The 23919-nt window shown below is 33.7% G+C and overlaps 2 protein-coding genes across 2 annotated transcripts in view; one reads left to right on the top strand and one right to left on the bottom strand.

Annotated features, from left to right (window-relative positions):
- Positions 1-23919, bottom strand: part of LOC148174821 (adenylate cyclase type 6) — an 84313-nt gene that overhangs the window by 41734 nt on the left and 18660 nt on the right. Inside the window, exons 2-3 of the mRNA XM_088035765.1 lie at positions 21359-21398; positions 7766-7870 (exon numbers count right to left, since the gene is read on the bottom strand). Of these exons, the coding sequence (XP_087891891.1) occupies positions 7766-7870 (105 nt within the window). The 5' untranslated portion in view covers positions 21359-21398. The remainder of the gene's footprint in view (positions 1-7765; positions 7871-21358; positions 21399-23919) is intronic.
- Positions 785-2741, top strand: LOC148174832 (brachyurin-like). Its single transcript, XM_088035430.1, has 6 exons — positions 785-851; positions 899-1046; positions 1092-1261; positions 1313-1402; positions 2188-2327; positions 2380-2741. Exons 1-6 carry the CDS (start codon positions 785-787, stop codon positions 2548-2550), a joined length of 786 nt encoding a protein of 261 aa, XP_087891556.1. The 3' UTR covers positions 2551-2741.

A 23919-nucleotide genomic window follows, 5' to 3' on the forward strand; every position in this document is an offset into this window, starting at 1 on the left:
TGATCAATTTGTCAAATTTGCTGGGTGTAAACCGTGACTTTTTTTCACGAAATAACCAAAATAACGTATTTATACTGTTTTAGCAATCCTTTCGATAAACTGAAAAAAGCAACACTTAACCCAAAGCAACAAATTGCTTTTTTCGGCAGTGAGTTTCGTTTAAAAATGGAGCAAACTCAATTACGAACTTCGCCGGAGGGATAATGGATTTGTTGTTCGAAGAGACAAACTTATTCTCAATTTTCGCGTTCGACAATTTTTATTAATCGATTGTTAACAATGTAATGTTATGACAAGTTGTATCTAGACAAGTTTGCTTGTTCAACAAGGTTGGAGGTTTTGATCTAAATCCTGGATCTAATCTTACTTTAGCACTTCGGCGAGTTTTGCTACTGACATGGTAGAAGTAATTAGTTTGTCAAAGAGATTTTAATTTTCCGCGACAAGTCTAATAGTTTGGGGATAGGAATTAACAAGTTGGTAGCGTGTAACGAATTCGTGTCGGTTTCATGATAAGTGACAAACTGAAAAATGTAAATAATTAATGAAGCAGCGGATTAATCTAAAAATGTACTAAATTGAATTGAATTTTTAATGTACTTATCTGAGTCTATTTCTGGATCGGAAAAACGATTAAAATTATCTTGATCCACCGCTCAAACGCATTTATTCTAGTCTAATCTTCAGAAACTCGTCGATACTCAAAGATTATCGATAAAATTTTGGTAATCTTTTAAATTTACGAATTTCCTGTCACACATTTATCATAGTGGGTGTTAACAAGATGCAGTACGCTTTCTTTCTTTTCATTTCTTCCATTTGGCTCGTCACCGAGCAAGCAACTTCAAGTGGTATTAAAATAAAATTTTATTGAGTCATGAAGTAAGACTTTTTCCAGGTCGTATTATTGGCGGCGATGCAGCCAGAGCAGGCCAATTTCCTTTTGCTGCAGCCATCCATGTCCAAACTGCAGACTCCAAATTCTTCTGTGGCGGTTCTATCATTACCAAACAACACATACTAACAGCCGGACATTGCGTTGATGGGTAGGTGTGGTTTCTGTGAATTTTTTTACGTTTTTTAACATTTAGAGCAATTCTTTTTACCGTCCAAGTCGGTTCAAACTATTTGGAAGGCGAAGACCCTTATCGTTACCTGTCTGCCACAGATAATTATGTGTTACATCCCGAGTATAATTTAAATACTGGTGAACATAATTTGGGTGTGATCGTGTTAAGAATGGAATTGCCGTTGATTGTTGGTTTGTACTTTTAATTATGTCATTTTAAGAGGTATTTAAGAAGGTATTTAGGATATCGATGGACTGTTTCGTATTTACCAACTGAAGATGTGGAGGCTTCAGAAGAGGTTATTAGTATCGGTTGGGGACAAATTACCGATGGTGAGTACGTTCTATAGTATATTCAAGGAGACGAGTCAGTCTAATTATCACTTGATAACTTACTTAAAATATGCAGAACACAAAAAAATCTAAAAATAGCTAAAAATCGTTGCTTTTAACACTTTTTTTACACTTATTTTCTAAAGAATTCAGTTTTTTGGAAAATCTATAGCAATTTTTGTAAAAATTTGTATTATTCTTTACGGCACTTTTCCCCATTTTTACTTAGATCAAAGATCTAATTATTCAGATATTTTTGACGCAAAAAGATAAAAAGTAGAAAGGCTGCACAATAATTTTGTAGTTGGGCCATTTTTTTTGCATCCAATAAACAGAAGCCAATAAAAAAGTTACGCAGCGGAGCTCAAATTCTTTTATTTTGTTCGTTTTTTTTTTGTTATGTTATCAGTTATCATTATCAACATCCAATGCATTGATTCTTAATAAGATTGCAAATTAATTCAATAAACAACAGTTTTTTACGTCAAGCCAATATGAATAAAGAATTACGATAGAGTTGGTTGTTTGCGTGCGTATTTTGTAATCAAAACTATTTCGATAAAGACAATGCGAACCAATGAATTCTTTGTTAGGTTGTAATCCGATTTCAGTAACATTCTCCATTTTGTTACAAATAATGGGCAGATTTTTAAATAAACATTTCTATTTGAAAGAGAATTTCAAGATCTCATCTATTTGGTTTGTAAAAATCTATATAATTTGGCTACGGTCACCACAATATTTCACTCCTATAAAACACTAACTAGCTAACTTCTTCAATTCAGAAACTCCCGGCCCCGAAAACGTCTTGAGTTACGTCAACTTGGTTGTATTATCAAACACTGAATGTAAGATAACTTATGGTAACCAAATCACCGATGACATGGTTTGTGCAGAAGGAAATTACAATGAAGGAACATGCATTGTGAGTAAAGGTCAAAACCGTATAACTCAATTTATGTTAATTTTCATTATAGGGTGATAGTGGAGGTCCTCTTGTTCAGAATGTTCGCATAGGCCTAATGAAACAAGTTGGTATAGCAACTTTCGTAAGCGGAAACGGATGTGAAAGCACAGATCCTTCTGGATTCACAAGGTTATATCCTCATCTAGATTGGATAAGAAATGTTACAGGAAGGGAAGAATAGACGCGGAATCGTCAATAAAAGCAAATAAATTGATTCGTGTTGGAGCTTGTGGTTTCTTTCTATGATCAAATTTAGTTAGCTCGATATGTGATTTCTTGTTTATTGGATTTGAAACAAGACAAACGATCTAATAAACAAACTGCTGGGAATAAACCGACAAAATGTTATTGATAAATATCGCCCCATTTTGCTGACTTATAAAAATTAATGATCGAGGCATTCAAAAGCAGTTCTTTCTTTGTTGTAAAGTTTTCTTGGTAAAAAAATTCAATGGAATAATGAAGCACTGTAATAAACTTTAAACCAGAATCCGCCTTTCCAATTAGCAATAGAATTGAGCTCAAATGAAGTGTTAAAATTAGTAAAAAGGCTCAAACAGAAGTGTCTGTTAAAAATAATGGATCGACTTGAGTATTGTAATAAAGTTCTCTTGAAATGAATTCGCCATCCCAGGAAACAAGTCTTCATCGCGCTGTTCACTTTAGTGCAACAAATCTTCTGTTACACTTGTAACAGTGACAGTTTTATACGGAAAAGCTTTCTAGTCTCCGAATCACAAAAATGGAAATATCGTCATTATTGTTTTCATCAAATACGCTGAACGGTTGTGTTGACAAATTTTCGAACAACTTAATCTCTAATCCGTATCAGAACTACCCGAAAATAAATATTGGAATTAGATTTTAATCACCACGATCAAAGAGATTAGCAATTAGCGCGTCACATCGTCTCTGCCAAGTAAATCGACGCATCCTCATCTCTTATATTTCAACATGCATGTCGACAACAGCTCCTACTGTGGCACATTCACATCCAGACAACCGTCAATAAATGCTCTCCTCGTTAATTACAACTAACGACAGGTAACTGCGCGAAACTCTATCCAATAATTGTCATCAATCAATTACAGACGTGATAGGAGCTAGCAGAATATTCTACGCACATCTGATGTGATTTTAACGTCATTATCATCCCAACGACCGCAACTAATAACTTTCGGTTTAGAAGATTAAAAAACACGCAACCACCAACACGGAATTAGAATTATAAGGTTGATGGAATTAAGTGTACCGGGAGACGAGAGGAGTGCAAACACGGGACGAAAATTTGCACTAATGGACTAAATGCGAGCGGTTCTGACAATGAATAACACCTTACTAAAAAAACGTAAATGCGTTATTACACCACCGGCGCCAAGAAAGGATTTTACATGTTTGTCACGTCGGAATATCAAATAATAGGACCGAATTTTGTGGCGTTGCTGGGCTCAAGTTTTTATATTCTGGAACTTGAAATTATAGCTGACTCCAGGAATTGAACGGTGGAACATTGTTATCCTGCATGTCAGGTTCTAATGCCGTTTTCCAATGTGGTTTCAAGTTCTGGTTTGGAAACGAACAAAAAATTGAAAGAAGCTGGGTGTTATTTTAGTTTGCCAAAAATGGAGGATGCGCCGGTCGGGTCGTTTAAAAAATGTGGATTTTTCAACGGGCTATGATAATAATGGACACGTGTGATCCTTGTAGACATGGCTAATTTAGTGTAACAATTCCATATGGAATCGTGGTTAATTAATATGCACATACATGTAGCAATTAGGACAGTTTCAGGAGACAACCTCAGAACGTTCAATCAGTTTTGCCTGTAAGGGATCTGGTTATTCTGTGTAACTTATTTTTTATACTGCAGTCACCGACATTGACAATTACTGTTTGACCAAAGAGAATAACACTTTTTTGTCATATCTTCTTCCCAACTGTAAAATTAATTTTCTCCTGCATGTGGATAAAGAAGAGCGTATTTTGGGTCGACTATATTAAACTAAAAATTTAGCACTATAAAAAACATGTACAATACTCAGCTCATAGCAAAAGTTCGCTTACATGCAGCTCTTCGGCTACGCTTACTGTAAATAACTATTGTAAATTTCACACCGAACAAGGTAACAGACTTGAAAAACTCCTGAAGTAAACTTTCGGCTGAAATAACCATAATAGCAGTCATTAGAATTTCAAAATGAACCCGTAATTACGTTCAAACTTTCTCTCTTTCAAGTTCCATAAGTAAAAACAACAATTTTTGAGGTAAATCAGTTTTCACCATCGCGTCTGAAAAGTGTACAATTTAAACCTCCTTAGCAACTTTTTAATTTGATCTCATTAGTAATTAAACATCCTCAGCAAAACTGCCAACGTGTTAAAACGGAAGGAGAAAACTTCTAAATTAATTAAAGGAGCATCAATTCTCAGCACCATCAGCCTACTCCTTTTCAATCCAAGTTTCAATACATTACAATACGTGAAACCACCTCAATGTTCATTGATTGGTTTGTCAATGTTTGAAAGCTATCGGAACAACTTAACAGACGAGGTCAAACAATTGCTTTGCATCGAAAGCATTTATTATGTTGGTTTGTATGGGAATTTCGCGTGTGTTCAGCAGAAGTGCGATTTATATCATAGCAAAAACGGAGCTCAGGATGAATAACTGCACGAAAGCGATATGTAAAGGAAAAACTAGCGAAATTTTACATCGAAATTCGAGTGGTTTAGCTACGATTTCAAAGATAACGACAGATAATCCGCGTACTTTTGATTTCGTGCTTCCTTTACCGATTTATGAGCTATCTGGTAACTTCACACCATTGGAATATAGCACGATAAATTAATTCCCTTGTATATTTCGGAATCATCAGTATCAGTGTGAAACAACAGCCCCAAATTTCCCTTCCTGTTTAAAAGTAAACCCTGCGCTTCAGAGCGTCGCCTGACAGAATATAACAAAAACATTTTAAACTTGAAGACCGGATGTAATTTCTTGCGAGTTTGTGTGTCTTTCACAAACACGGGCAGTATGGAGAAAAATTTCCGTGCAATGGAGAAACTGTGTTCGACGAGGAATTTTTATTAAACCCAGGAATTCCGACGATGGCTCCTCCGTCAAGTCAACGCAAATTATGTTAATTCCTTCATTGCGTTACGGTAATTTTATCATCGTCTATAGAACCATTTATTTCATTCCGATGGTTGTTATCAGACACAACAATACGTCAAATACGTAAATGTGTGGTGTAATTTATGTAAGTTTTAGCACGAACGTGATCACGCTCATTAAATAAACTTAATTTATTTTATGAGTTACGTGTCTATTTACTTAATACAGCGGGACGAATTAATTAAAATTAAACAAAAAAATTGATGGTTATGTAAAACACAAAAAATTCAAGCATGGCAGAGCAAATAACTGTTTAAAAGCTCTTTGCAGTAAGTATAAACACCATCAAATTATCGATATGTGTTTACGTAAACATCGCTTGAAAAATTAAAAAGTATCGTATTTTTACTACTTTGAAGAACTTAAAGCAATAAACAAAATTACAATTTCTCCATTTTCTAAAAAAACCTCAAAAAAAAATCGAAAATGGTGGATGCGCCGGGTTCCATGGCAATTTTATTCAAATTACAATTATAAAATTAATGTTTTAACCGTAAAACGGAACTCAAGATATTACCCTAGAATCTAAAATCTCAAAGCTTAAAAACCCAAGAAACTGAAAATCTGCGAATTTAGGAATTAAATAATTACTATGATTTCGAGATTGTAACTTCTAAAAACTTTGTAGACAAAGATATTCACCTTTTTTCGATTTTAAAGTGTTCGACTCTCTTTTACGTTCTCCGAATCTGGAAATTTGATTCAAATCTTCTCAGGTTAAAACAGATAATTTCATTATGAATAAATGAATTGTTATAGCTTGCAAATTTGACTTTTTTTCAGCTGATTTCTGATTCAAAAGAGTCTGCTTGTTCGTGTTTAAAAAAATTAGAAGAACGGAAAAAATATCCACCGAAACGCATTAAATCTAAATTGTAAGTGAAAATTATCCACGCGATAATTTAGATTGACACTCCCAAATATCGGCTGGTTAGCACACAATGTCTGGAATTAACGGCCATGAGTAATTAACCAATTTAACCAATTTGAAATTTGTGGCAAACCTAAATACCCCTCAAAATAAGTTCCCCGGCACGTACTGAAAATAGCAGAATTGCACTTCGCTTCTCCACATTAAATGAATTCGTGACATTAATTTCCACGAATATCAACCACTAAACAGTTTGTTAATAGCATGCAAAGTTTGAAGTTTGAGTAATTAACTAATTTGTAGTAATTTACGAATCTGAATATTATAACAGATTGAACCGAATCGCTTAATTTCAGTACACACGAATTAAATTCCCGCAAATGCGATTCTGGGATTCTGTGGAAGCAACCACCATAAAAAGTCCGGAGCGGGCTAAAAAATGATGTTTAACCTGGCGCCATTATTGTAATATATGTTAGACATTTTCTGCTGAATTCGCCAGTTAAAAATCAATGGTATGTTTTCGTGTCTGGTAATATTTTATCCTAAAAAAATAAAAATAAGTTACAAAGGACTTGGCAGTTTAGAGTCATATTTTAACTTGAAATCAATAAAAACCATTCTGTTAACATATCTATAACCTCGTTAAATATGAGAACGTAGGCACTTCTCAGATTATTCGATAACGAGTCACTTTATATGCTTCAAACGCCTTAAGAAGTTTTATTATGCCGGTGTAATGTGAATCTGCTAAACAAACATTCTGAGATGCAGCAGCAAAACATGGAGATAAATTCAAGTCGAGATATGCTTTAGATCTAATCTTTAAATTGAATAATGCACAGAATTTCCACGTAAAAGCAAGCAGTGTTGCTAATTTAAAAATAATAGCTTTGAGGTTGTCTTAATGCGTTAACACATCAAAAGAAGGAGTGTTTATTATTTTTCGTTTCATAAATACCCGATTACGGATGTTTGTAACCGAGATATGTTTGCTCGCATTACTACAGCATGTTTAAAAACGTGTCACTCTTAATCATCTAGATTTTCCATCATTTAACTAATAAAAATGTAAAAATAAATATGACTTGTTTACGAGTTAAGCTTCAGTTCGAAGAATCGTCTCACATTCTTCCACTTCTTGTGCAAATTTGCAAGTCTATAAATTCGCTCCGTTCGTCTATGTAAATACAAGTAGCATCTCCATGCAACAGCCCTTTTTAAACTTAAATCGAGACTCTCCGTTTTCATCGAAAAACTTCTTTGTGTGTGAATTTTGAATTGCTCTTTAGAGATAATTCGAACATTATTGTTTGTTCAATCGAGTATGTGAAAGTGGAGTCCTCTTACCGGATCCCTCCGTCGATTATCCCTCAAACTGAGTCTTTGCTTCCAATCCCGTTTTTGCGAAGAGTCCGAACTGAGAGATCTCAACATCGGATTCGACTGCATCATCTGCAAAGAAAGACAATTTGTTATTGATTCCAATTCACAATGAAAACGTCGTTGCGCACAATTTAGACGTCATTGAGGAATTTCATAATAAGTTTTCAAGTGTTTTAATCTCAACTTGTTGTTGAAGCCTTTTCCACAAGAATCGATCGCTGTCAGGTAAAGACAAAAGGAGCTTGAGAGGTAATAAAATTTGATTGATAGTGGAATTAAAAGAACTTTTATTCAAAAGCGTTGAGTAGATGCATCGGACTTTTTATTTAATGTGATGAGCTGGGAAGATTAAAGTAAAAGATTAGTTTGCTTTGCACTCTTGAAAGGGTACAATTTTAGATTGAAAATACGAAGACTATGCTTACTTTAACCTGAATAACCAAAGCATCAATCACCGCGATAATGATAAGAACGTTTTATATCATTCTGTATCATAAGGAGGGAAAATTGGTTTTTAGGGCATGAAAACAGCGCGCTTAACACGGCACTGTCTGCAAAAATTGAAAAGTGGAGATAGAGTCTCGGGGGGTTTATCTGTCTAGAGCATTTGCATAATCTATTTTTATGAAAACAAACTGCTTGATTAGCGCAATTTTCTCATTTCTTTTTATCCTTCTTTGATTTTATTGATTCTCTCTACTTTATTTTGCCTTTTCTTTTTTGCCTTCAGGTTTATCAGTTTTCCGTACTCAATTTTATACATTAATTAGACTTTTATTTGATCACGGAGTATTGTTAGACTAAAGTTTATTTTTTTCTGCAGAAATTTTTTTGTAGGCGCCAAATTTAAATTACGACTTTATGATTGGTCATTCAGCAGAGCGAGTTATACAATAATGACATTTTTAAACATGTCAGTTGCTTGTGGAGTCATCTATTAATCAAAATGAACATGTATCTATTACAGATAATTAACTTATCTCTTTCAAATTCTGCTGATTTCTGAAATTGAGCCTTTGTAAATCGGTAAATTCTCTGCAGGAAAAATGACGTATAGACATGTCGAAATAAACATTGCTCTAATTGCTTGACGCCCATTTTAGAACAAAATTATTTGTAAAGGCTGCACACAATAGAAGCAGTTACACAAAGGTAAATTGCTTTCAAATGGAATTCTTCTGAATTCCACAAATATTGTTCATATGAATAAATTATTTGTGATTTTTACCAATCTCGTCGCATTGCACCTTTCAGCTCGCATATTTCGTGCAGAAATTAAATATCAAATCCCTTCAGGCCATTTGAAAAACCGAATGAAATGGAAACTGTGTTTGTTTGCAAGTAAAAGTTTGTTATTCCTTGTTAATTCAAATGAGGCACCGCAGCGTTGAAAACGAAGTTAATCTACCTGACAAGCTTTTTGCCGGCTTTTGTACACGCCATCGATTTTTTCCTATGCATTATAGTATCAGCGATCCGTGAATTTTAATTCGAGAAATTAGAATCCGAGTAAACAGAATAATAAACGAACCAATACTAAAATAGAGTTTCAGCGAAACATCTTTTTTCTTTTGTAAAAACAAAAGCCCGATATTTAAAGAAATTTATTAACCTCCTCAAATAAATATTTATCGACGAGAAGTTACGTTTTCCGCCTATTTTTATCACTAACAATCCACGTTACGTTCACTTTTTTTGATTTGGCCAATTTCAACTCTGGAAACTTTCTCTGAAATTGTTTGCGATGGAAAGTACTGGTGAATAAATATTTAAAGGAGTTTACATCGCGAGTGTGTGTTCTTTTAAAAATATGAAGCAATAAACTGGAGCAAACGATCGTAATCTTGTTTCCGATTGAAAATATTTTTCGGGAATAAAAAACAGACTGCCACAAAAAACTGACATCACATCGATCATAAAGTTTGTTGTGATTTTGAAATCTCTGAAAACGGAAAGTTGGTTCGAGAACACTGTTATTTTGCGAAGAAACAACAGGCACGGAATTTACTTTCAACAAACGTTTCGTTGGCTCCGCCACAAATATTTTTAGGATAAATTTCGGGATCCTATGTTAGGTGGTAAATTCTGAATTTGTTTCCATTTCGCTAAATAACGCTTTGTTTGATTTGAATTAGCTGACATCAATAACAGGGAAACTTTAGCTCTTGAATTATAACGTTGTGAGATTTTCGGGAAGTTTCCCATCTAATGATGAAAATTTGGGTATGAAACTTCACTCATTAGCGACTCTTCATTAGAACAGGTTTGCTACAAGATGACGGATTAAGAAAATTAGTGTAAACGGAAACTGGTGGTTTCAACAATAGGGAAGTGAGTTTTTACATATTTATAAAATTCGTGGAATGTTCCTTTGGCGGCGAAAACTCTTTAAATTACAGCTTAAACAATAAAACAGGAATGCAAACAAAAAGGAAGCATGTTCTACATTTTATCTTACAAATATTTGTATACTTATTTTAGAAAGCTCCCCCAGGGTAAAGTGCTTCATAATTTTTAGGCTCACCGTCTTAAACTCAAGAATGTAATTAATTTTCTACATGGTCTGAGAAAATGGCGCTAATTAAAAAAACACTATTTTATAACAAGAAGTCTCCGTGTCTTATCTTAAAAAACGTGTGGTCTCAAATATTTAATCCCGAAATACATCCTTATGGCAATACAAGAACTGTTACCTAAAATGGAACTAAAGTAATCCTTTGAAGTTTGGTTTTCATAAAAATGTACTAAACTTGAAACAAATTGCACTGCATATATGCATACATTTTAGACCCAATTTTACTGCACCTCCATAAAAACCACTCAAAGTTTACAAACTGTGAACTCTTCAAAATAAAATCCCAGATTTCACAACTTTGTCCCCTATTTTCTTTAGTTTAAAGCAAATACACGTGTAGATCTCACAGAATATATTTAATACCAACTTAAATTTCAAGTATACCTATAGCAGATTTGCGAAGAGCTTTCGTGCGAAAGTGAGCTTAAATTCGTAGTTGACGGGATGAACGTGAGAAAGAGAATTTTCATTTGATCCGAATTCAGGTGTTTGTGAGAGGCGAAAGAGGTTTTTTCGGCCCGTTAATTTTTAAAAGAACGGAGAGAGAAATTAAATGGATTTGGAAAAGGACAAGAGCGGATAAGCGGCGATGCCTAAGGCACAATGTTAATTTTAGAACATTTTTTTTACGCCACGGACAGTTTGTCTAGTTCTCGATCATAGAACTAAAATTTCAATTTAAGTTTGATTAAAAAAATTCATGAATAAATATAAAGACGCAGACATAAGAAACCGTGGTTTGTTGATATTGAAACGAGTATACAAAATCGTTAAAGCCGCCTAGCCAGAGAACAACAGAATCCGAGATATTACCGTTTTCCAAATGAACAAACAGTGTTTCGGCTTCCCAACAGATAAAACTAAAGCAACCTTTATGGATAATATATTACACAAACCGCTCGTATTTTCTAGCCAATTTCATTTTAAGACAGCCCATTTCTATTTGTAGCCATTTATTCTAGTGCTGTGAAATCTTATTGTTATCACAACCAGAATGACAAACAAATTACTTTAGACCCGTTCTCGCGTTTGTAATGAATTTCCATCGATAACAAGAATACAATCCTTCATTTCAAACGATCTGTTTTAACCAAAAGTGGAGGTTTTATCGTAAGTCTGACAAATTGTAAAGGTGGGTATTTTAGCTTAATTTAATTGTTTTGCATACCTCTCAAAAGTTCAACCATTTATCTAACTTTGCCTGAACGACGCTGTCGAGATTTTATTGTAGATGTCATTGAAAACAAAGACGAGCTTTAGAAACGGACAATTTGTTTCAGTTTCAGGAGTATGAAAGCTAGCTTTCCATAAATTAATGATATGGATGAAACCTCGCCCTTCGAAACGGCGCTTTGATATTTTAATAAAGAGAAACAGTGGTCAAACGAGTCAACTAACATGGTAATCTCAGCTTTATTTTGACATGGAAATCGGTGTATGTTTTACAAATAGATTTTATATATGAAATCCTCAATTTCGGTACATGCATTTTTAAAAGTTTTCCTAGGGCGTCGGATAGAAAATTGGATTTGCAAGGTAATACGATACCACGTCCCATGCGAAGAAAATAAAGCCTTCCATGCAAATATTACATCATAAAAATATAAATATATCTGAAGGCTTCCGTGAGATGGTATCTAACGTTTGGTTTTTATACTAACAATGTAATTAAAGATAATGATGGCGAAAACATGTCACGAAAATAACACCCACGTCACTTTATTTCTATAAAATTCTATTATTACTTCCCATTACTATAAACCCATTTTGCATTTCAATTATGAAAGAGATAAAGCAAATTTCGCCTCGGTTAAATTGCAGCAACCACCGATTTTCCCAATAAATTAATAGAAGTAATAATCTCGATATAGTTAATGCAGTGTTCGCATTTAAACCAATTCGAAACGTTCCAACACTCACGAAATTTGCGAACTTAATTAAAACCGAAATCGGTCACTCTACTTATTTCCGGCCCCTTTTAACTCATCAAACAATTTTAAACAACCGTAAACCAATTCATTATCTCCATGTCCTTCTCCCACCGATCAAATATTTTGAATACCAACAAGGAACGGGTTAATAATGAAACCGAGAATCCCATTTTCATCCCAAAGGATCAGTTAAAATGGACAAGAAGAAGGCACCGAGATTTTCGCATTAATTTCGAACAGGGAATTTTAACGAATTGAGTGGTTGCAGAGATGGCGTAATAAATTATTCAACAATAGGAAGTTTTATGGGTTTTCAAGAACGTATTGAGTACGTAATGCCTACCTTTTGAGGATAATTCCGTTGAGGGCAAATGGTCCATTAAAAATTTAACTGGCAGTTTTGCACAAGAGAGATCAACAGGAAATTTCATGTAATGTTGCGAGAGTTAGATTTTAAAAATGGATTGTTTTTTCGGAAGCGGACGTCACTGGAGATTGTTTTTTCAGAAGCGGACTTCACTGGACGGTGCAAAAAATCTGAGCGATGTTAAAAATTCATACTGAGATGAACAAAGGTAATGGAAGTAAAACAAATTTTACAAGGCAGATTACAGATTTAAGCGAACACAAAACACCCAAAATATTGTGAAAAATGGTGAAAGCGCCGAATTTAATAAACCACATATTACAAAGTAGAATAAATTCATATTTTTCTATTTCACGTCACAAGACGCGTGGTGTTATTGACGGGATATTTTATTAAATTTGTTGCCTCGTAAACAGAATATTAGTCTTTTATGTTTTTCCGTGAAGTTTTATGGAGGCAAACGTACTAATTTTACTCATAACTACTACGTTTTTAATTAAAACTGACGCCAAGGGATAAGGATAAGCGCCAAACAATCCAAAAAATATTCTGACTAATATTAAAATTTCCACTCAGCCGTGTATTCAGAATAGTTCCAATTTACTTTCACATGTTCGTTCCAATTTTATCCCTTGCCAATTCAGTTTACGCGTCAGTTATGCTAAAAAATGCACCTGCAAATTAACAGGAATTGGAACAACGATTATCTGAAATATTGCTTTGTTCGAAACATAAAAGAATTAACATTCAAAGATAATGCAGGAAATTCAGACGAGATGAAACAAAATTAGATTATGACTGTTTGTCAATGAAGTTTAGTTCGAAATGACTGTTGATTGGGTTGTGTTAAACCTAGAGATATGTGTAGTTTTTGAAATTTTAATGCCGTTCGCCCGTTTGCTTTTTGTTCCAGGTTGCTCAATAATTCCAATCCTGCAGCGATTGTCAAATTTATTATTAAAGCTCCTCCGGGCAATTCACATTTTCAGATGGAAGTTCAACCTGACCGCTGTAACTAACATCTGGAAAAGAACTAAATTGAGATAAGTTACTCGCACCAAGTTTCAAACTAACTGTAATTAATTAAATTGCAATAATTGCAGCTTGTCTTGAATCAAGTCGATAATTTCTGGGATTGAAGTTCTATTGGAGGTAACAAGCAGATATTAGCTTAAACACACGCTTCAGGAATTTTAAACAAAGTTTGATGGAATATGCAAAAAACGCCTTTGTGTTATTCACGTAATGGACAAACATGCAAGGCCAGTTCATTAAAATTCTCTGTGGAACTGAAATCACCGTTTTGATGATATTTCAACCAGTGGAACATGACACAATATTCCTGTTTTTTCTTTGTCTCCTGGAGTCATCGCAAGCGCTAATTAGTTAAGACTTCAGTTTCGTCTTAACTCTAACTCGGAGGAAACTAACCAAGTCTACACAATACTTTTTGTATGTTCATCATTTAGCTGCAAGTTCTGCGTTGTATAAACCTAATTGTGCATGTGTACACAGCTAGTCGTGTGCTAGAATTTCAATTAATTGGCGGCGTCTGCAACACGACCTGTGTTATTAGCATGCCAGAAATGCCAGGGCTTTTTATTAAATGTCTAGGTAAAGGCGTCCTTCGCATCTAATTTCAAACATCAAAACCATCAGAATGTTTCACTGCTCTATGTATCTACAAAGATGCATTCGTGATTTTGAGAGCAAGCCACAGATAATAAAGAGAAAACTAACAGAATGTAATACTGATCTAATTAGAGCACTCCATGAAGTTTTGGACGTTCTGGGTGTTTACATTGTCCTACATGCTTCAAATTTGCGCTCTATGAAAGGAAAGAGGTTTTACTCTATTTTGGTGTGATAACAAATTATTTTCCTTTCTAATACGGATATTTATATTTCATGTTGTAAAAATGGTGGATGCGCCGGGTCCACAAACCCGTTTTGAAAAAAACACAATATGAACATGTTATCTAAAGAGAACAAACAAAAAATACTAAAATAATAAAAAGAATTGTCTCAGGCGCTGGGTAAAGCTGAAAGAGAAGCACTCGATCAGAAGAGTCAAAATTGATCTTGACGATGTCTCCAGAATCGCAAGAAGACGAATCGCGAAAATCAATGCAATGTCCCGACAGAGGAAAAACGCAGACATGCTTCTAACTCTGGTTTTTATGCAGATACAAAGAAGCGATAGTGTTCCTTAGGCGACATCTCAGAATCTGATGAAGGCGCCACAAGACGTGACAAATGACTATGTTCCGGAGGACGGTGCACGACTCCAGAAGCTAGTCCAACATGTAACTGGAGTTAGTTTAAGATTTATGACTGCAAAAACTCCATGTCTATTATGTTTCCCGACATTTTCAAACAAGTTTTACCAATTTTTACCTTAAAACAATTAAGTTAATCCAATAGATTCGACTTTTCCGACAAATTTTTATCTCCAATATTGTTTCAATTCCTCGTCTATTGTGAAAGGAAACCGTCGAGCAAATACATCAGCTCGACTTGTAAAAACACAGAAAAAGAATCCAACTTCGTCTTTACCCAATAAAAACCCAGAAAAACTACTTTTCATTGTACAAACACACCGAACGATAAAATATCGTTTCATGGAGTCTGTAAAATAAGTAAAAAGTTCACAGCGCGATTATTCGCCACACAAGTTTTTAAAATAAACTCAAATAGTTTTACAATTCTGCCCACGGAAACGTTTTCTATTTTCAATTATAAAATCACATCTAAAAGGTAACAGCTTTCAGCCGTGCTTTAATTAATCCGCTTACTCAACTATCCACATAATTAGAACACAAAGTAATCCCTAGATAGCAGAATATTCAAGTTGTTTACCATGGACTAAATTGTTAGTTAAATGCAGCATTTTCCAATATCACGTTAGTCGCGTGATTTAACAAGTACCACTTCGGGAAAAAACCGCCACGTTTCAAAAAAACGAGAAACTCGTAATTAAACCTAAAGCCGTCTCTCCCATGATTTTTTAAATGAACTAATTCTGAAGGGTAGTCGGAATTGGCACAATTTTAATTAAAAGTTGTGGGATTATCGTAAAAGTGTAGCTCAGCAAACACCGAAATGTCAGGTAGAATTTTGAACTAAAAATGCCATTGTTTCGAAATTCAATAGATATTGTTCGTTCGTCGAACATGGATAACCACAATGCAGACAGTGTAATTTTGTGCTTACCGAAAAGCCAGTGGGAATACAGAGATAAAAAGTTCAGATCTCAATAGACTCAATTTTGTCGCCATATTCCGTAATTAAGAGCCACACCGCAAGAGACACGCCAAAATATTAAATGAGTTTTCAAAGCGCTCACGTTAGAATATTGATGTACATATGCAAATATGTATTTATATTTATAATGTATGTGTAAGCTCTCGGGTAGGTAAAGCTACACAAAAGGGAATTTGAATATTCATTGTACTAGTTGAGAGCTCTTTGGAACTACTCGAACAAGTCCCCTAATTCCTGGCGTCCCGAAAATATAACCTTTTATATCCCGAAAACAAATCTAATGGAAATTTAAAGCCCTCCACCTTTCATACCGGCTCCTCGAGAAAAAAAAAATCAAATAAATCTCCATCGTCGGAAGAATTAATTTATTTTTTATTACAACTTGCAGTCGCTGATCAAATAAAATCCTCTGGACTTTCCTTTTTATTCCAAATTCAATACGTCACAAGTCGTTACAAAGAAATGTCTCGGATTAAAGTCACCCGCTGACGTGTTTCTGTTATTGAAATTTTTTGAGTAAACCTTTCTAGAAGATTAAGTCGGTCTACGCCAACAAACAGTGTATTATAGCCTCCTTTGTGGGAAAAAAATGATGTATTGACTAGGTTATAAATTTCGCGCTGCTTCAAAGCCCAAAATAGATATCGATTCCAAGCTTCGGTCAGATTTAAATAGGAGACTTCTACAATAAACATAATGTGATCCAAGAGACGTAAAACGTTAGTTAATAAATTGATTCAATGTCATTACAAATTTTTGAATAAATTTATTCAAACAGTTCGGCTACATGTGAGTTCTCGCGATTATGTGCACGATACACTCACAAAAAAGCACTTTTCGTTATTGTAACGAGCACATTAAACGCTAAGCAGATTTGCATTCATTATTATTTCATTGCTGTTTAAGTAGTTTCTGCCATGCGGTAAATTACCAAACAAAACTGCAACGGATTTAATGTATTTTTACTAAGCCTCGATGTGTGGGAATTTAAACACATTGCTTATCAAAAAAACGGAACCAATAACAAATTTTAAAAACACTTTTTTACAAGTAAAGCCAAAAACAATTATTTTAGATCCTTTTTACTCGTTTCCATATAAAAGTCTTTAAATCATTCAAGAAAACAAACAAGAAATCCGCAGAAATGGATTCTTTATCGTAGAGACAATCGTTTCTGAAAGAGATTGAAAAAATTGCATATGAGTAAAGTCGATCAGTAAATATTTGAGAGCCGACATTGGAGATACTGAATCTAAAACAAAAACGCTCTTTATTTAATGAAAATTTATAAGGGATTGGGAGCTTTAGAAACTTCATGAAAAATTAAATGAAGTTTTCGAGTTAGCAGCTGTAAAAGTAAGAATTACAAACATAGTTAATCATAAATTCATAAACCATAAAATTTCTAGTTAGTTAAATCCTGGAACTTTCTAATGGGTGCTTTAATCCAGCTCCAATCTGAAGCTTGCGCAAATAAACATATTTTCCCGACTGTTTCAACAATAAGAGGGAAAAATATGTTTCGCTGTTGATATCTGTGTTCCCGACAAGTTGAAATAAGTCAAAAACAAATTACACACTTATTTTTACTCGAGGAACGACGTTAAAGTGTGGGAGTATTTGTACTGCTTGAAATGAACAATAAAAGTTTAAAAGTAAATAGGCGGAAACAAATTTTCCAAGTACTTAAAAAAGCTAAAATTAAAATATAACTTTAGGCTTTTAGGAACATAAAAAATTAGAAAAAGATAAGAAAAAATAAATATGAAAATTTTAAAATCTAAAAATTTTAAATTTGCCACGTTTGATTTAGGTACTTTGAATAATCAAACCATTTCACCACAATTAGATATATAAAAATTTAAATAAAAATTATTTGTACATTAAAGTTTATTCTATATTTTTTGTTGTTTTTGTTCATCTACACAAACTTTGCAAATAAATTATTGTTTACATAAAATTCAATTACAAATTATTCCAACAACATTCAGTTCAAATAAACCTGATTTTTATGTATAAGTTAATTTTCCGTAATAATTCGTGCTACAGTGTTAAACAAATATTAAAATTCATGTTAAACCTCAAAAATGTGCTGACCATGTTTATATGGCAAATACCTCAGTATAAATTGAATTCAGGGCTGAAAATGTATATGTGCAATAATTAGAGTCAACTTATTTATTTAAATTTATAAACACTGAAAATCCTATTCTAAAAACTTTTTAAGAGAAACGGACCCGGCGCATCCACCAAATTTAAGCTACTTGCTCCATAATATATTTTATTTTTGTGGTGGAAAAATCATCAACAAAACACCTTGTCTAAATAATATTTTGATGTATAAACTTTGTTGTAGTAAAAGTTACTCTATTTTGCCGCACTGTTGCAGCTTTTCAGGAGTGACAGCGGAAAAGTGTGTTTACAAATTTGTGCAATGGAAAAGTGTGCTTTATAATTTAAGAAACCAACAAAAATATAGACCTAATTTAAAATTCTACTTAGCAATAATTTTACATCATTACAACTAATTTATTTTTACGGAACTCCGAACTTTTCCTCAACTATTTTAAAAGTTTTCGTAATATTAAGGAGAAACGAACTACCACTAATTAGTTAAGCTCCCAACTGTAGAAAACTCTGTGGAAACTTTTTCCCTATTCGTTCGAATACAAAATGTCACCTTTCCGTGACGGTTACAGTAAGAAAACAAGTTACATAAGATGCTAATACATAATTTCCGGATTTTGAGTAAAAAGCTTTTGGACGTAAAAAGTAAACAGAATGACGAAAGTTTCCTACAAGAACTTACGTCACTCGCTGTTAGGTAAGATAAGCACGTAAGACGCAGAAAATTGGATGTTGATTATGCCACGTTGATACATGAAACACAGATGAGATTTTATGAAAAAATTATCGGATAATAAAAGTTACTACGATAAGCTTCCTGCTGTGAAGAAAAAAGTTTCCAGTGAGCCGCTCCAAAAATTAATGCAAAATTTAATCCCCTCTAATTAATTCAAATTACTTAAATTGGCGCCAATGCGAGTGTCAGGCAATTTTTCCCCGCCATTTAACTTCCTTGACAACGGTTATATTTGATTTTCTGGTCACCGGCAAGTTATTTACTTTTAATAAAACTTCCATTTTCTTCGTAAAATTGAAAATCTTAATAATTCCCAAACGTTAAAAATGAATTCCAGATATAACGGCAAAGCAAACAACCAGTTTCAAGCTTAAATTAAAGAAATATCCGGCTTCGGTTATAAAAACGTTTTATTTTACCTTCAATTTTTAAATTATCATGTTTGCAGTTGAAATTTTCATTCGTAGTCGCGCGAAGTTTTACCTTCTCCTCTTTCCTTCATTTACAGCTTCTTAACATTAGTACAGAGGATGGTATGACATCAAAGAACTGTCGTAATTGGGATTTGAAGAGAAAACAAATAAAAATCTTATTAAGACGGCGACAAAAGAATGAAGAACTTGCCGACAACGCTTCTCGTAATTTTATTAAATTTCATGAATTTTATACCGAGAAGTTCCGGGGTTTTGTCTTAAAATTCCCTAGTGGATGCTCTTAAATTGTTGGATATTATTTTACTCCACTTTCATGACAAAAAATAAAATATTAACCGCAAAAATCGATAAAATTTCACAAAAATAAGATATTCAAAACTTTTATTTCTCTCTCAATATCCAGGAAAAATCATCCCGGCAAAACAAAGTCTTTTACAGACACAATTTAATTTTTAAGATTTGTATGCTGAAACTTTGTTTTCGGAAGACAATGATATTTTTCTACCTTACAGCGAAATTGTGTCGTAACAAATATTGTCTGATGCGAGAATTTGAGATGAAATATTTTAGTCGTCTTGAAAATATCAATTTAAATTTTCTCGGATATTAAATAAGGATACTTTCAAGTTGACGTTTCGAGAAACCGAATGTTTTCAATTACATTTTCGAACCCATTAATTATAAGTTCTAAAGTTTCAAAAACGTGCAAAATCATGGCATCGAATAAAGTAATTAAAATTAGCTGATAATAAGCTTTATTTATTATTTTAATAACATAATTAGAAACAATTAAAGTATCGGATAAGAGTAAATTATAAGTTCTAGAATTTTTGAGGCTCTATTTCACAACAATATTGATACTAATCAACAAAATTGATGAGAATATTCATGTGTACATGTTATATTCCAATATTGGTTCTACCCGATGCACTGAATCATTTCTTGCAAATTAATTCCTTTCATGTCAATTTGCTTGGGAATTATGGTTATTAGAAGACATCAGTACAAAGACACCTGCAAGATATGTAAATTTAATCTAATGAACCACACCAAGTCAGTCTGGTGTTATGTTGCACATAATTACAAGCTTATTTAATGAACAATATAAAAGACAAGCATTCAACATTGCCTTCATAATTTCAGAGACAAAATTATAATATTCCAAACCGCAGTAATTTAAACGCAAATCATTTTTGGTAAGATCACTTTTTATTATTAAATTTGTCAATAAAATTTTTTTATCCTCATTAGTTTTTACAGTTCCATGACTAAATTATTAATAACAATTATTTCAATAATAACAAACCTAACATCAACAATATTACCCTGTGATAACATCCCCAGACGCAATAAATATTTATACTTCAGTCAAGTTTCATCAGAAACTCAAGCACACTTTGGTGTTGCACGGATATAAAACTGGTTAAATTATCGTAGCTATATTTATAAATGGTGTCTTCAGAGGAGCCCACTTTTACCTCAAGAAAAACAAAATTGCATATTCTCTAAAAATTCCCTCACTCGCCATTTTCCGACGGCACACACGTGTCTTCAAGTTTTAAATTATCTGTCATGCACTCAAGAGACCTTAGTTAGATTGAGTCGGTTCCAGGTCAGCACATTTCCATCATTTTAATTTATTCAAGTGTCTGATGAATGTGAAGAGAATTAAGTGGCATTAATTATACCTCACAAATTTCTGCATGTAAGTGCAAGAAAATATTGCGCTTGAAATACAATAATTTATTCACGGCTAGCGGTCGGAAGTTGTGCGACAAGTTGCAGTTGTTGACTTCTCTGAAATGATGAAATGGGTAACTCTAGTGAGAACGTTTATTCTAGAAATTTGTGACCCTTGCGCATCAATAAATCCAAGGATCAAAGTCAGGTTTACATTTCCGGGCAAATGCACCTCCTAACAAGGAAAAGTAGTTTGATGATTGATGGACGTTAATTTTTTTAGCGTCACCAAAGTTCCAAAATGTGGTTAAGATCTCTAATTACAGTCACAAACTTCCAAAATGTTGTTCAAATTACAGTCTGATCAGCAGAAACATGTTCTTGTGTGTTATGTTTGCAAACATAAAGTCAACACAATTACAAAGAGCAACATTGTTACTTACCGATGGAGCAAACTACGATGTCGGGGATGAGATGGAATTTCTGAAAAGTTAAAGATATCATTACACAACTATCCTATCTGTATATCTGGAGAATAAATCTAATTATACTAGTTTGAAACCGACGCATCCACCATTTTTAGTACACAATAATATTTAATTTGTTCTTCATGAGTAAGATGCAGTCTTCTAAGCCAAATTGAACTTTGGTTTATTTATCGACAGATCTAAAATCCGCTCTAGCAAACCCATCATTGAAGCATTCCACCCAAATCGACTTCCATTCCTTGGTGTTTGCGTTGTACATTTCACCTTTTCTATCCAGTCGATTCTTATTTGATTACAAGTCTCTAAGGACCTTTTTCTATTTTTAGACTTCGTAGCGTGTTGAAAGAGAATTTACGTCACGAAAAGAACCGTGGTAAAATTCTTGGCAAAATGGTGGATGCGCCGGGTTCAAAATTTAAACCGTTATTATGCCATATTTCCGCTATTCTTTTCAAACCCGTTAGGTATTGTCGAAGATACATTTTGTTTTGGACAAAATCGAAAGAGATTTGTTACCAGGCTCTTCCATTTTCGACGCTGAATGTTTTACAAGGTTTTCGTTTTCCCGGGTATTGAGAATACATTCAAGTTTCATCGGTGCAGTTGTTGCAATAAAAGAAAGTCAAGCCGTTTGTGAGTACATATTTACTCCTGCAGTTTGAAAGGAGAATACTGAGAGCCGCTTTATTTCCAGTTGTTTATGGAAAATGCAAAATTGAAGTTCAATTCAAACGAATGGATAGATGACTTTTTCTATCAAGAGTCACGTAATTGTTTCGTGCTTTCATTGCGCTTTCTTACAAGCAAAGTGGAAAGACTGCAAAACTTTTAGTGCCATTTTATCTCTCAAAGCAACCTAGGCCAATCAATGTTTACAAGAGCTTTGTAGTGACCGGGTGCAACAGGTTGGTCATGTCTATGTAATTGATTTCGTTATTTTTAACGCAAGTATTTTCTATATTTTATTTACAGTCAAGCTCTAGTGACTTTTTATTAAATATTGGTATGAAAAAGCTTAAATATTTTTAAATATAATCTTGACCCGGCGCCTCCACCACTATTTGTAAAAAATCGACGTTGACAGGACTTCAATAACTGCTCAAAACTATTTTCAATGTCCAGCTTAATACTAAATCACTTCGGTTCGCCACAACCATTTGAAATAATTCTACATGCAGCAGAATTGCGTTGTGATCCAACCGTTTTACTGGCTGCCTACCTCGCCGAACAAAAAGAATTTAATATATTCCACCGACCCTTTCAAACCTATTTTAGCTATCATTCCATTCTCCATTCCCATCTTAGAACCAGCAATAAAACTGTCGTTTCCGGTCAATAACACAGTTCCTTAATTAAGAATTTAGTGGCCATTACGAGTAAGTTTTACAGTGCAAAAAGCGCCGACCCGTTTTCCTTTTAAAGAAACCGCATTGTCCACAATCAAAATTTTCAGCGTCATCAATTTAAAAATAAAAGGACTATTATTACAACGGAGCAAATTCAATTATCGGTGCTTTTATAATTCCCGCAGCGGCCGAAAATGACGACATAATGTCGTTTTCACGCTTCCTTTAACCTGATTAATGAAATTTTAAAACCATGAATTTTACAAGTCTATTGAAAAAAGCCGGATTCGTTATTAGACGCTTTGACGCCCACCGGTGATATTAAAAAATGGGAATAAACGGTTTTCCCGGATCTATCAACTGCCAAAATCAATTCCGACCAAGTTGAAAGCCCATCACGTAATATTAACATGAAATCTAAATTTGGGTTAGATTGGGCATGCTGTCACACATAATTATTACAGGGTGATGTTCTAACACTGAACAATTCCACTTTAATCTCTTCTATAAACTGCGCTATAAACACCGCATATTGTTCGGAAGTTTAACTAGACAAGTTTCTCAAATTTTCAAAAACTGTTAATATTATAAAAGAAACCTTGAAGCTGAATGCCTATCTCGGTGGTACATGGCGATATTGAGTTGCTTTTAATTTTTCTCCTTTGAGATATTCAGATAAAATTAATCCTACCTGAGCGAACTTAACAACATCAAAAGATCTTCAGATATTACATTTTTAATAAATATCAAAATGAATTGTTTGGTGTCGTTCACCTCGATATTAATAAATCCACAACAACGAAAATGAGATTTTTATTTTTTTGCAAATCAGAAGAAAAGCAAGGAAAAAGTAACACTGCACGATCCACTGTGTTGTTCATTATACTTTTGAAATAAAACCAAAAAGATTTAATGTAATTTGCTTTTCATTTAACCACTACTACATTCTTCCGTTATCACATTTTCATGTAATATGAAAGCACACCGGAGCAGCGCTCTGAATACATACATTATGTATTTAAATTACAAGGACTAGCGCGTCGCGCAACGAAGACACAAATATTTTTTCCTTTAAAAGAAGGGAAAAGGTCAAAGAGATTCTGTAAATACTTTCTACTTCAAAAAGAAATTATTACAAACGTGACATATTTGGGTATTCATGCTGAAATA

The sequence above is a fragment of the Gnatocerus cornutus genome, chromosome 5 (assembly GCF_029298725.1).
Source record: "Gnatocerus cornutus isolate USDA-ARS CGAHR chromosome 5, icGnaCorn1.1, whole genome shotgun sequence".
In the NCBI taxonomy this organism is placed as follows: Eukaryota; Metazoa; Arthropoda; class Insecta; order Coleoptera; family Tenebrionidae; genus Gnatocerus; species Gnatocerus cornutus.

What these genes read in the sequence shown, in the direction of transcription:
- LOC148174832 (XM_088035430.1), top strand. Translation starts at nt 785, where the DNA reads ATGCAGTACGCTTTCTTTCTTTTCATTTCTTCCATTTGGCTCGTCACC. An exon ending in CGAGCAAGCAACTTCAAGTG is followed by an intron (nt 852 to 898) that starts GTATTAAAATAA and finishes GACTTTTTCCAG; the next exon opens with GTCGTATTATTGGCGGCGAT. An exon ending in GGAATTGCCGTTGATTGTTG is followed by an intron (nt 1,262 to 1,312) that starts GTTTGTACTTTT and finishes GAAGGTATTTAG; the next exon opens with GATATCGATGGACTGTTTCG.